This window comes from Ranitomeya variabilis, chromosome 2 (genome assembly GCF_051348905.1).
Source record: "Ranitomeya variabilis isolate aRanVar5 chromosome 2, aRanVar5.hap1, whole genome shotgun sequence".
NCBI classification, from domain to species: Eukaryota; Metazoa; Chordata; class Amphibia; order Anura; family Dendrobatidae; genus Ranitomeya; species Ranitomeya variabilis.
Window position 1 is genome coordinate 796,388,781 of NC_135233.1, and position 15,017 is coordinate 796,403,797.

Here is a 15,017-nt window from a genome sequence, read left to right on the forward strand (position 1 = left end):
AAAATAAATACATCACTGCAGTAATAATATCCCTTAATTAGCCCCTATGGTAATAATATTCCCCATCCTGGCCCCGTGTGTCTCATTCCTGGCTCCAGCCATATGTTCTCCCATCCTGCACTCATGAGTATCCATTCTACACCATATGATCTCCCCATCCTGCCCCATCTGTCTCCATCGTATCCATCCTGCCCCATGATCCAATCCTGCCCCATGTCTTTCATTCTGCCCCGTGTCTCCAATCATGCCCCGTGTCTACATTCTGCCCATGCCTCCTGTCATGCCCCCAGTGTGTCCAGCAATCTGCCCCAGTGTGTCCAGCATATTACCCCCAGTGTGTCCAGCATATTACCCCCAGTGTGTCCAGCAATCTGCCCCAGTATGTCCAGCATATTGCCCCAGTGTCCAGCAATCTGCCCCAGTGTGTCCAGCATTGCTCCCAGACAGTGTATCCAGCAATCTGCCCCAGTGTCTGACTCCAGCATATTGCCCCCAGTGTGTCCAGCATTGCCCCCAGACAGTGTGTCCAGCAATCTGCCCCAGTGTGTCCAGCATATTACCACCAGTGTGTCCAGCAATCTGCCCCAGTATGTCCAGCATTGCCCCAGTGTGTCCAGCATATTACCACCAGTGTGTCCAGCAATCTGCGCCAGTATGTTCAATTGTCCAGCATTGCCCACAGTGTGTCCAGCATTGCCCCAGTGTGTCCAGCATTGCCCCAGTGTCTCCAGCATTGCCCCAGTGTCTCCAGCAATTATCTGCCCCAGTGTGTCCTCCAGCATTGCCCCAGTGTGTCCAGCAATCTGCCCCAGTGTGTCCTCCAGCATTGCCCCAGTGTGTCCAGCAATCTGCCCCAGTGTCTCCAGCATTGCCCCAGTGTCTCCAGCAATCTGCCCCAGTGTGTCCTGTCATGATCTCCATGGCCAGAGAACATTGCATAAGCCTACATATGAACAAGCTCTTGGAAGATGGGAACTGTACTGACCATGAACTAAACCTACCGCACAACTAGAAGTAGCCAGGTAGCATGTCCTACTTTTTATCCCTATATGCCCAGCGCCGGCCGGAGAACTAAATAATGCTAGCAGAGGGAAATATAAGACCTGGCTCACCTCTAGAGAAATACCCAAAAAGGAGACAGAGGCCCCCCACATATATTGGCGGTGATTTTAGAAGAAATAACAAACGCAGCAGGACAATAGTTTTAGCAAATTTGAGGTCCGCTTTCTAGATAGCAGAAGACAGAAAGAACACTTTCATGGTCAGCAGAAAACCCTAACAAAACACCATCCAGAAATTACTTTAGAACTCTAGCATTAACTCATAATACCAGAGTGGCAATTCCTGATCAACAAGAGCTTTCCAGACACAGTAACGAAACTGCAGCTGTGAACTGGAACCAAAAAACAAAAACAAACATGGACAAAAGTCCAACTTATCTAGTTGATGTCTGGGAGCAGGAACAAGCACAGAGAGGCTTCTGATAACATTGTTGACCGGCAAGCAACTAACAGAGAAGCCAGGTTATATAGCGACACCCAGATCTGATGAGAACAGGTGAACAGGGAAGATGATGACACAAGTTCAATTCCACCAGTAGCCACCGGGGGAGCCCAGAATCCAAATTCACAACAGTAATAACTGTCATGATCTCCATGGCCAGAGAACATTGCATAAGCCTACATATGAACAAGCTCTTGGAAGATGGGAACTGTACTGACCATGAACTAAACCTACCGCACAACTAGAAGTAGCCAGGTAGCATGTCCTACTTTTTATCCCTATATGCCCAGCGCCGGCCGGAGAACTAAATAATGCTAGCAGAGGGAAATATAAGACCTGGCTCACCTCTAGAGAAATACCCAAAAAGGAGACAGAGGCCCCCCACATATATTGGCGGTGATTTTAGAAGAAATAACAAACGCAGCAGGAAAATAGTTTTAGCAAATTTGAGGTCCGCTTTCTAGATAGCAGAAGACAGAAAGAACACTTTCATGGTCAGCAGAAAACCCTAACAAAACACCATCCAGAAATTACTTTAGAACTCTGGCATTAACTCATAATACCAGAGTGGCAATTCCTGATCAACAAGAGCTTTCCAGACACAGTAACGAAACTGCAGCTGTGAACTGGAACCAAAAAACAAAAACAAACATGGACAAAAGTCCAACTTATCTAGTTGATGTCTGGGAGCAGGAACAAGCACAGAGAGGCTTCTGATAACATTGTTGACCGGCAAGCAACTAACAGAGAAGCCAGGTTATATAGCGACACCCAGATCTGATGAGAACAGGTGAACAGGGAAGATGATGACACAAGTTCAATTCCACCAGTAGCCACCGGGGGAGCCCAGAATCCAAATTCACAACAGTGTCCTCCAGCATTGCCCCAGTGTGTCCTCCAGCATTGCCCCAGTGTATCCAGCAATCTGCCCCAGTGTCTCCAGCATTGCCCCAGTGTCTCCAGCATTGCCCCATTGTCTCCAGCAATCATCTGCCCCAGTGTGTCCTCCAGCATTGCCCCCAGTGTGTCCAGCAATCTGCCCCAGTGTCTCCCGCATTGCCCCAGTGTCTCCAGCATTGCCCAAGTGTCTCCAGCATTGCCCCCAGTGTGTCCAGCAATCTGCCCCAGTGCCTCCAGCATTGCCCCAGTGTCTCCATCAATCTGCCCGAGTGTGTCCTCCAGCATTGCCCCAGTGTGTCCAGCAATCTGCCCCAGTGTGTCCAGCAATCTGCCCCAGTGTCTCCAGCATTGCCCCAGTTTCTCCAGCATTGCCCCAGTGTCTCCAGCAATCATCTGCCCCAGTGTGTACTCCAGCATTGCCCCCAGTGTGTCCAGCAATCTGCCCCAGTGTCTCCAGCATTGCCCCAGTGTCTCCAGCATTGCCCCCACTGTGTCCAGCAATCTGCCCCAGCGTCTCCAGCATTTCCCCAGTGTCTCCATCAATCTGCCCCAGTGTGTCCTCCAGCATTGCCCCAGTGTCTCCAGCAATCTGCCCCAGTGTCTCCAGCAATCTGCCCCAGTGTCTCCAGCATTGCCCCAGTGTCTCCAGCATTGCCCCAGTGTCTCCAGCAATCTGCCCCAGTGTCGCCAGCATTGCCCCCAGTGTCGCCAGCATTGCCCCAGTGTGTCCTCCAGCATTGCCCCCAGTGTGTCCAGCAATCTGCCCCAGTGTCTCCAGCATTGCCCCAGTGTCTCCAGCAATCTGCCCCAGTGTGTCCTCCAGCATTGCCCCCAGTGTGTCCAGCAATCTGCCCCAGTGTCTCCAGCATTGCCCCAGTGTCTCCAGCAATCTGCCCCAGTGTCTCCAGCAATCTGCCCCAGTGTGTCCTCCAGCATTGCCCCAGTGTGTCCAGCAATCTGCCCCAGTGTCTCCAGCATTGCCCCAGTGTCTCCAGCATTGCCCCAGTGTCTCCAGCAATCTGCCCTATGTCTCCAGCATTGCCCCAGTGTCTCCAGCAATCTGCCCCAGTGTGTCCTCCAGCATTGCCCCAGTGTGTCCAGCAATCTGCCCCAGTGTCTCCAGCATTGCCGCAGTGTCTCCAGCATTGCCCCCAGTGTCCAGCAATCTGCCCCAGTGTCTCCAGCATTGCCCCCAGTGTGTCCAGCAATCTGCCCCAGTGTCCCCAGCATTGCCCCAGCGTGTCCAGCATTGCCCCAGTGTGTCCACCGTTAGCTTATCAAAAAACAAAACAAAACAAAAAAAACAAACAGTCTCCTCACCTGACCGGCGCTCCAGGCGGCGAGCTCCCTCCAGCAGCGCACACTCGCCGGCGACTGACAATGACGTCAGACGCCGGCGACGTGTGCGCTGCGGCCGACTTCAGCTGCCAGCCTCCAATTGGCTGGCGGCTGTTGTTAACTATTGACGTGCGGGCGCGCGCCCGCACGTCAATAGGGAACCGCCGCAGCGCCGGAAGGGGCCCAGTGAGCAGATGAGAAGGGGGCCCCCTCTCTCTGCCCACCGGGTCCGGGGGCACATAAATGTCAGCGGGCATTCACAGTCACACTCGGGCGGATTATCAGAGGGTCAATCTGTGCGGTAGCCCAGGGCCCCCCCCACACCACTGGGCCCTGGGCTACCACCCATATTGACCCTCTGATAATCCGCCCCTGATAGGACCTAATAGCATTAACTAGGTCAGGAAGATGATAAATTTGTTCTGCCTTAAATTAAAATTAGCATTTCATGAGGCTATCTGCTCGTTTTAATTTTAGGCAAAGAAGTTTTCAAAAAGGATTATACATTCTGTCATGTATTTTGAAAGTAATTCCACCAGCCTCATCAAGTCTTAGAGATTTATATAATTATTTATGCAGTACATGTTAGAAATTTGGTGATAGATCATCTTATAGCGTATGGACCTTCATTTTAAAATTGTCATCTATCAGCCAGAGAGCACAATGTCTACAAACAGTGTAATTTGTTTTGAAGGACCCAGCCAGTGCATTATTTACTTGGACATGCATTATCATGTAAATGAGCACAGTGGTGGTATTCCAGGGGGAATTAAACCTTGCTGACAGGCCAACTCCAAATTACTATGGATCTGTATGAATTCCTAGCTGCAGCACACCAAGTGATTGGTAAGAATTACCCAACCCTCTTAACAGACCTGTTGATATTGTGGACCTGTTAGTCTATTACATGGACCAACTGAAGTTTAAGTTGAAAGGGGACTAGGAACAATTTTTAAATTCTGCAGGGCAAAGATACGGTAATTCACTTGGAGAGTGTATAAGTATACTTTAATGCTACATGCACAAGCAGAAATGTTACTTTTAGAGTATAAATGAATTGGTTTCCCCTGTAGAAAATATGATGATGTAGCCTTGGGAAGACCTCTGTTTACACGGTGTGGTAGTTGAAGTCACTCAGCGGTACATGGAGGTAGAAAACAGGAACACTGTCTCTGTAAATCTTCTGTTGGTTTATTAGACAGACAGCACAAACTAATATGAAGGGAAAAATAAATACAGCCCTTTTGGGCAAAACAGGAAAACAAAGAAAACAAAATTCTGCAATACAGTCCATACAATTGTGGGGAGTTGCCCACTCTGGAGCAACACAGGTTCAGTCTTTCCTCCTCAGGATAGAAACCACTGGAGATCCTCTCTCCAGCCATGCTGTACCCAGACTGCCTCTGGAGTCCAGCAGTTTAAGCCCCAGACCACACCCTGGGGTGGAGATAAGGTGGACATCCTCCCACCCGCTCTGTGGATGTCCACATAAAAGCCGGCCCATTATACAAATTAGTTAATTTTTCACCACACTTAGTGTGGTGGAGGAAAAGCTCTTGGTTTTATATCACTGACACCATTAAGAGTAGTGAAACATATGTCGCCTCCAGCACTTTACCAGTGACTTTCTCACAACAGGGAGTTATGTCCATTGTACCATCATTTCTTTTTTGTTTTCAGTTGGGGCTTCACAATCTGTTTGAAGACATCAGATTTATCATGTAGTGATAATGTAATTTGTAATGTATATACGCAGTGAGTGGGAGAGTTTCAAACTGCAGATGAACAAGATGTGAGCGTTCTGTGTCTCTGTAAGCAATTAGAAGCCATGAAGTCATGTTTAATGCTCTAGGGGAAGGCTTTTATTTCTTGTCAGCAGCATATAATATTTGTGATATCATCCAAACCATTCCCAACAAAGCCAGTATGAGCCGGGAAAATGTTCTGATTTCTGAAGAAAAGGGAAACGCCAGTTGTGTACTTCCTGTGAGAAGTGAATATAGCTCCAATGATTGTCAGATGTTGGAGGTATTCAACTTTTATGAAGTGCACAAGGTATAAGATGCCATCATCGTTTTCTTCCCTTATTTCATAAATAAGAAACATATACTAGTAAAAATGAGTTCATTCTTTATAAAGTGCTGAATTTCTGTGTGTTATTTTTTCCACCCACTTTTAGAGGATTGACCACAGATACTCAATGGGATTATGATATGGGACGTTTCCTCACAATGGACCCAAAATGTCAAGTCACTAAGTCACTTAGTTATCTTTTTGCCCTGTGACATGGTGCTCCATCAAGCTGGACAAAGCATTGTTCATCACAAATTGACCCCACACATGAATCGTCTCAGGATGCTTTACTGTTTGCATTAGACAGGACTCATGGTACCACACATCTTCCCACACATCTTGTCTTCTCCGGACAATCATTCTTTGAAATTTCCAAACAGTCTGAAGGAAGTTTCATCAGAGAAAATCACTTTACCCCACTTTTCTGCAGTCCAATCCCTATACTCCCTGCAGAATGCCTGTTCTTAACGCTTTTCTTCAAGAGAAGTGGCTTCCTTGCTGCCTATCTTGACACCAGACTGGCCTTCAAAAGACGTTGCCTCACTGTGTGTGCAGACATACTGTCACCTTCCTGCTGCCATTTCTGAGCAAGCTCTGCATTGGTTTTGAACTGATCCCATAGCAGAATCCTCTTTAGGATTCATTCTTGGCACTTTTTTTTAGCTCTCTCTTCGAAGTTCTTGATGATTTTATAAATGGTTGATTTGTGGGGCAAATTGCCACTTTAAAATTTGAAGCAGCAAACTATTTGAAAAATTTGTGCCCTTCTCTACATTTTTGGCCATGACCCTATATTGGAAAATTGTATTCCTTTTGTAAAAATAATGTTTTCTGAAGTCAGAATATCCATTGGAATTTTTATTAAACTATACATCCTATTGACAGTAAATATTTTCCATTTTCAGTAACATTTTTAATATATTGTTATTGCAGCAAGCTGAAGTTACAGATAGTTCTTATATCTTATTAACATGGGCAAGACGGCTGCTGATGGGCACATATTAATATATAGAAACATAAAGGGGGATTTATTAATATCTAGGGGCACAAAGGAAGCATTTTTAATAATATATTGATACGCAAAGTATATGTATTTGTGTTGTTTTTACGGTAAGGAAACCCTAGCAGTGTCACAGAGGCATCTGAGCATTAAACTGGTGGTTAATGGAGGGAACCCTAACTTCAAAAGTTGCCTTGGGACCCATGGGACCCCATGGGACTCCAATTACGATTCTGTATTTCTTCTGAAATTACGGTATATATTCCAGGTGTAGAATAATATATAAATTTAACATCTTCCATTTTGTTTTAATATAGAGGTATTCTGACAAAGAACAGTTGTTTTTGGAGGCAAATCTGGTGTGGCATTTGGGCACTGTTGGATGGCACTTCAGGGGCCGCAGGCTCTGTGTTCACAGCTCCTCCATTTACATGACGTCTAAACGAAATCTGCTGCTATTAACATGATTCTTTCATACTTTGATTTTTAGCTTAAAAAGTGAAACATAATCAGAAGGGTTGCTTTGGGTTCTGTACTTTATTACTTTTTACTTATTTATAAGGGTAATACTGAGAGTCCTTACAGATTGGCCTGAGATGTTAACCCCTTGGATCCAAGTTTTGCCCAATATACAACCAATTGAACGAAAAGCAGTAATTGCAATAATCAGCAAAGAAAAACAGCAATTCTTTGTTTTCGCGTTGGCTTTGTTATTAGTGTTCCTAATTGTCATGTTTTGTCTTGACGCCATCAGTATCATTGCCAGCAGCTGAGTAATGGGAATCCCATTTGTTTTCATTGGAAGCCAGGTGCTAGGGGACTATCTACAATGTCACGTGTGCTTCAGTCCTGGAAGTGTACGGCGTATCGTGCACATCATCTTGTTCCTGCTGGCCTTCTAACAATTGTAAATGCACAGGCGCGGCCCCGGTGCATGTAGAGAAAACATTACAGCATCAAAACAAGGCGTGTGACCACATCCTGGAGAATTATAACCAGAATAGGTGATCGATAAGAGGTGCTTCAAATATCAGGAAAGCAGATGTATCAAATCAGAGAAGTGGAGTGTCCTCCATAACAACAGTCACATGAGCATGATCACGATACAGAGATTTTTTATCAAACCATACTGCATGCCATTGAATTTATGCTGCAGAACTTTCATTTTAATGTTATAAAGCTATATTTCTACACCCAAGATACCCCTTTAAGTATAAAGTGATGCCATTTGATAGTTACTTTCTGGATGCTGTCATCTTTGCACCTGCTGTTTGCAGTTCCCTCTGAAGAGAATGTACAAGTGTTGGGAAAACACGGATATTGTGTCCAGATCTGACTATTGCTCTACTCTATTTTAAAGGACAGACATCATGAGTTAAAATAGGTGGCAACGCTAATAGAGTAGTGAAATAGATCCATTACTAGTGATGAGTGAATATTCTCATTACTTGAGATTTCTCGAGCACGTTCAGGTGTCCTCCGAGTATTTTTTAGTGCTCGGAGTTTTAGTTTTTATTGCCGCAGCTGAATGATTTACATCTGTTAGCCAGCATAAGTACATGTGAGGATTCCCTAGCAACCAGGCAACCCCCACATGTACTTATAATGGCTAACAGATGTAAATCATTCAGCTGCGGCAATAAAATCTAAATTTCCGAGCACTATAAAATACTCAGAGGACACCCAAGCATGCTCGAGAAATCTCGAGTAACGAGTATACTCGCTCATCACTATCCATTACCTCACATCAAACAAGTTGGATTTTTATCTATCTAATCCAAAGTGTTAAAACAGGCAGCACTAAATTTGTTTCTTTATGTGAAGCCCTTGGAGTGTTGCCTCTTTTTCCTTTGTATTGTATCTCAAGGACATTTTTCAATTATTTTAGTTTTCACACTACTTCACTTGCTATTTTTCAGTATGGTTCTTGGACTATCATAGGCATTTATGAGGCTGTTGAGTCCAGGTCAAGACATCACAGTCCATACTTGGACAGTGAATGCCGGACACGTGAAACATTAGATTTTTCTGTCATTTATTTTTTAAAGGTATAACTAAACAATGGCTAAAAGGTATAACATACCTAACATTTTGTGCGGTCGCATTCTGTATATATTTTTGTAGGGATACAGAGTTGCTTTGCACAGACATAGATTTTCAATGACAAAATTGTGTCTGCCCAAAAACCACTACTGGATGAAGTTCGGGGTTTACTAAATATGATTTATACACTTACTGTACCACAATGATGAAGTCATATTTTATATTTTATCAATATTGTCATGCAAAAGATATGGATCTCTGCTTTAGGAAAACTGTACTCTAATCGCTATGAAGATATATTGTAAAATATATCAGCACAAACCATTGGTCTTAAAAATGTAAGTGTTAAAGCGGATCTGTCACCAGATTTCACAATACAACTGTGTACATTGTTTATTTTACCCACTTATATTCCACAGTCATCATCCTCACTGTCCCCATTGGGGCTCACAATATAAATTCCCTATCAGTTAGTCTTTTAAGTGTGGGTGGGAGAAAACTGGAGAATCCAGAGGAAACCCACTCAAACACGGGAAGAACATACAAACTCCTTGCAGATGTTGTCCTTAGTGGGATTTGAACTCAGGATGCCAGCGCTTCAAAGCAATAGTGCTAACCACTGAGCCATCGTGCTGCCCATGCATTATTACGATCCATGTCATAATGACTGTATGATTCTCATAGTAAAATGAGCCTTTAATAAGGCAAAGTATGGAATTAAATAGCTCATGAGTCCAAGTGTATTCAGTCTCTGCTCCCCCAGCCTGACCGACAGCTGCTGCTGGTACAGAGCAGTGTGAGATCTCATCAGCAGCAGGTAGGAAGGGTAGTGAGGAGCTGTCAATCAGGCTAAGTCACGATTCCACCTGCGGCTGTTAGAGGCACATGTCAGCTGTTCAAAACAGCTGACATGTGCCGAAAAAGATGTGGGCTCAGCGCCGGAGCCCACATCAAAGGGAGGGTGTCTGACATCAGCGTACTATTATGGTTGATGTCAGAAAAGGGTTAAAGGCATAGTAATTTTAGTGCATGTAAACCTTTGACTTTGCAGTAAGTTATTAAAATGCCTTAATATATTCTTTCTCTCATTATTCTTGCATTTGACAAATAATAATTACGTATGCTAATCCTCATCTATCTATCTATCTATCTATCTATCTATCTATCTATCTATCTATCTATCTATCTATCTATCTATGTCTGTCTATCTTCCAAAGATGGTACTGTTCTTTTATATGAGTAAATCAGTGTGTCCGATAAATTGCTGAGCTTTGTTATATGATGTTCTTGCTATGGTAACCTAAGGATATGAGCGAATGGTTGAACAAAGTTAAATCTCCGGTTCCTAAAATGGAAATACTATGCACTTTCCTAATTACCAGATTTACATATAGACCATGTAGCCATGTAAGTCCGGTAAGAGAGCAACTTGGTTGTCAGCCAACTTATTATTTGCTGATGATGCAGCTAAACTAAGCAAATGAGTTCCCAGACAGGAAACATAGGGGATTGTGTTTTCCATAGCATAGCTGGTGTAGGACATGGCATTTGACTTTTTTATATATATACCTATGTTTCTATGAATTAGAAAGTACGAATCAGGAAACATGACTAGTTACATTTACAATAACTTTGGGAAGGGTAATATAATAAAAAGTTAAATTCTTGGCTTTATTTCATTGTTATTTTTTTTAAATTGATAAATTGATTTATTCTGCTTCATCTTGGGTTTTAGGGAGGAATGAGATCTCGAAACCAAGGTGGAGAAAGCTCAACAGCTGGGCAGTTCTCCAGCTACAGCAATGGGGATTCAATAGAAGATGAGAACCTCAGCAATGATGGCAAAAACAAGAAAAAAATCCACAGAAATAGTGAAGAAGATGTACAGGTCTCTGCGACTGTTAAAAGATATGCCAAACCCTCTGGACTATGTGACAGAAAAAATAGGAAAATGCAAGATCCATCCAAGGAGGATCTTGTGAAGCTGCTAAGTGTTATGGAAGGAGAACTGCAGGTATGGTGGTATTCAGGGGTGGGATTCAAATTTTTAACAACAGGTCCTCTAAGTCGCGGCGGCCGGAATTTTGGCCACGCCCATTTTCAATAACCCCGCCCATACTAATAAGCCACGCCCAGTGGCACGATTCATATTTTTGGAAGCAGTTTGTCTCCCTTAATGACAAGAATACGTTGTGACATACGGTATTAAAGTCATTCAAAGACTGCCGCAAGGAACACGGACATGCTGCGATCTTAAAAGAAGCGCCACATGTCCGGAGTCGCAGGGCCGCCGGGTGCGTGTTACCACGCATAGTGGAGACGGGATTTCATAAAATCCCCTTCACTATGCTGGAACATCTGGACGCTGCGTGTTTGACGCTGTGGCCCCACGCAGCGTCAAACACGCAGCGTTTACTTAACGTGGACACATACCCTAACCGTTCCCATCACCAGATCACACATATAGCCGGCAGCTTTTGTTTTGGCCAAAAGATTTTGTAAGCCGCCACCATAACACGGTAGACTCTTTTGGTGAGGCCCTACTCTGCTGTAACCTATTAAATATTTGTTAAAATATGCAATACAATTTAGGTATATTTTTATTTATTTTTCAATTTTTAAAATGACCAATAATATCACATAAAAAGAACAAATACCGCTACACCATGACCAGATGACATATTACCACCACAGTGATCGAATAATATCACATACAAAGAACAAATACCGCTACACCATGACCAGATGACATATTACCACCACAGTGATCGAATAATATCACATATAAAGAACAAATACCGCTACACCATGACCAGATGACATATTACCACCACAGTGATCGAATAATATCACATACAAGGGACAAATACCGCAACACCATGTCCAGACCACATATTACCACCACATAGTGACTGAATACTACAATTCTGATCAGTAATAAAAAAAAAGCACCACACTATCACCATAAGTGCCATTATACACAGGAGATCTGTACTTAGTATGCAGTGTCTGTGTAGAGGTAATACAGTGATCACTAGTGAGATTATACACAGGAGCTCTGTATATAGTATACAGTGTATAGTGTCAGTGTATAGGTAACACTGACTTACCAGTGACGTCTCTAGGTTAAGTCCTTCATCTTTCATCCAGCACAGACCGCCATCATGTCTTCCAGCCAGGACTCGTCTCTGCAGGAAATAACACAGTTATCTCGAGCTCCGCTTGTAGAACACATTACTTAATTTTTCCGAACTTCTACATTACACCGCATAAAGAAAAAGAGGCGACATAGTGTCACTCTACACAGTAACAGGACCGCCCCCTCATTTAAAACAGTGTCCTCAAAAAATAAATACATCACTGCAGTAATAATATCCCTTAATTAGTCCCTATGGTAATAATATTCCCCATCCTGGCCCCCGTGTGTCTCATTCCTGGCGTCAGCCATATGTTCTCCCATCCTGCCCTCATGAGTATCCTTTCTGCACCATATGATCTCCCCATCCTGCCCCATCTGTCTCCATCGTATCCATCCTGCCCCATGATCCTGCCCCATCTGTCTCCAATCCTGCCTCCAGTGTCTCCAATCATGCCCGTATCACCATTCTGCCCCGTCTCCAATCAGGCTCCCATTTCTGCAATCATGCCCCCTGTGTCTCAATTCTGCCCCATCTGTTTCCATTCCTGCCCCAGTGTCTCCAGTCATGCCCCAGTGTCTCCAGTCATGCCGCCATGTCTGTCATCCTGCCCCGTGTCTCCAATCATGCCGTTTCACCTTTCTGCCCCCGTGTCCACCTTTCTGCCCCCGTGTCCAGCTTTCTGCCCCCGTGTCCAGCTTTCTGCCCCCGTGTCCAGCGCTCTGCCCCCTCCTGTGTCCAGCGTTCTGCCCCCTCCTGTGTCCAGCGTTCTGCCCCCTCCTGTGTCCAGCGTTCTGCCCCCTCCTGTGTCCAGCGTTCTGCCCCCTCCTGTGTCCAGCGTTCTGCCCCCTCCTGTGTCCAGCGTTCTGCCCCCTCCTGTGTCCAGCGTTCTGCCCCCTCCTGTGTCCAGCGTTCTGCCCCCTCCTGTGTCCAGCGTTCTGCCCCCCTCCTGTGTCCAGCGTTCTGCCCCCTCCTGTGTCCAGCGTTCTGCCCCCTCCTGTGTCCAGCGTTCTGCCCCCTCCTGTGTCCAGCGTTCTGCCCCCTCCTGTGTCCAGCGTTCTGCCCCCTCCTGTGTCCAGCGTTCTGCCCCCTCCTGTGTCCAGCGTTCTGCCCCCCCCTGTGTCCAGCGTTCTGCCCCCTCCTGTGTCCAGCGTTCTGCCCCCTCCTGTGTCCAGCGTTCTGCCCCCCCTGTGTCCAGCGTTCTGCCCCCTCCTGTGTCCAGCGTTCTGCCCCCCTCCTGTGTCCAGCGTTCTGCCCCCTCCTGTGTCCAGCGTTCTGCCCCCCCTGTGTCCAGCGTTCTGCCCCCTCCTAAAAGTAAAAAAAAAAAAACACTACATACTCACCGTCTGTTGTCCGTCACGTCCCCTGGAGCTTGCCGTACTGACTGTGTCAGCGCCATCCGGCCGTAAAGCAGAGCCCAGCGGTGAACCTGCAGTAACAGCGGTTCATCGCTGGGCACCGCTGTTACGGCCGGTCGGCGCTGAGACACAGTCAGTGCGGCAAGCGCCGAGGGACATGAAGGACGACAGAAGGTGCGTATGTAGTGTTTTTTTTTTTTTTACATGGGGACTTCGGCATCGCTGAAGACAGTTTCAGCGATGCCGAAGTCGCTTGGTCGCTGGAGAGAGCTGTCTGTGTGACAGCTCCCCAGCGACCACACAGCAACTTACCAGAGGCGGTCCGGGGGCGTGGTAACCATTTTTCAATTACCGGAACGCTGGCAGATAGAAATTTTAGTAAACGGCTGCCCCGTACCGGGTCGTACCGGCTGAATCCCACCCCTGGTGGTATTGCTGTGTCCCTTGCTATAATATGCAGTTGCTTACTAATCAATGTGAACCCTACCCCTGGGACCCATGTGGATCTGTTAAATGGGGCTGTTTCACTACTTTTTTTGCACCATAACAAACCCACCTAACCATTAAGCAGGGATTCAAGCGTAGACACAATCATCTGAATGGAGCTGTTTTGCATTTCGCTGCACAACGAGTGGCTGCTAACGTCACTGTGCAAGAGAACTTCTGGATGATATAATGCCTGTACAACCTTATACAAGACTACATTTATTATAAGGGACAAGGGACTCTTCTAACATGTAGGGATTATCCCAAGAGAACTCCTTTATTGCGTGGTCTACTTGATGAAATGAGTCTATATTGTCAGACAATCTGTGTGTATGGGTTCTTGTGATGGAAATCCAGGACTGGCCATACAGTGGGGAAAAAAGTATTTAGTCAGCCACCAATTGTGCAAGTTCTCTCACTTAAAAAGATGAGAGAGGCCTGTAATTGACATCATAGGGAGGCCACAACTATGAAAGTCAAAATTGAGAAAACAAATCCAGAAAATCACCTTGTCTGATTTGGCAAGATTTATTTTTCAAATTATGGTGGAAAATAAGTTTTTGGTCTTTAACAAAAGTTCATCTCAATATTTTGTTACATATCCTTTGTTGGCAATGACAGAGGTCAAACGTTTTCTGTAAGTCTTGACAAGGTTGGCATACACTGTTAGTGGTATATTGGTCCATTCCACCATGCAGATCTCCTCTAGAGCAGTGAAGTTTTGGGCCTTTTGCTGGGCAACATGGACTTTCAACTCCCTCCAAAGGTTTTCTATGGGGTTGAGATCTGGAGACTGGCTAGGCCACTCCAGGACCTTCATATACTTCTTACAAAGCCACGCCTTCATTGCTCTGGCAGGGTGCTTGGGATCGTTATCATGCTGAAAGACCCATCCACATTTCATCTTCAATGCCCTTGCTGATGGAAGGAGGTTTGCACTCAAAATCTCACGATACATGGCCCCATTCATTCTTTCATGTACATGGGTCAGTTGTCCTGGTCCCTTTGGTCCATTTGCAGAGAAACAACCCCAAAGCATGATGTTGTCACCCCCATGCTTCACAGTAGGTATGATGTTCTTTGGATGCAACTCAGTATTTTGTCTCCTCCAAACACGACGAGTTTTGCTTCTACCAAACAGTGCTACTTTGGTTTCTTCAGACCATATGACATTCTCCC

The 15,017-nt window shown here is 45.3% G+C and overlaps 1 protein-coding gene across 5 annotated transcripts in view; it reads left to right on the forward strand.

Annotated features, from left to right (window-relative positions):
- Positions 1 to 15,017, forward strand: part of FILIP1 (filamin A interacting protein 1) — a 306,718-nt gene that overhangs the window by 198,040 nt on the left and 93,661 nt on the right. For all 5 annotated transcript variants that reach the window (XM_077289879.1, XM_077289876.1, XM_077289881.1 and 2 more), the window contains one exon: positions 10,593 to 10,871. In XM_077289879.1, the coding sequence (XP_077145994.1) occupies positions 10,599 to 10,871 (273 nt within the window). In that variant the 5' untranslated portion in view covers positions 10,593 to 10,598. The remainder of the gene's footprint in view (positions 1 to 10,592; positions 10,872 to 15,017) is intronic.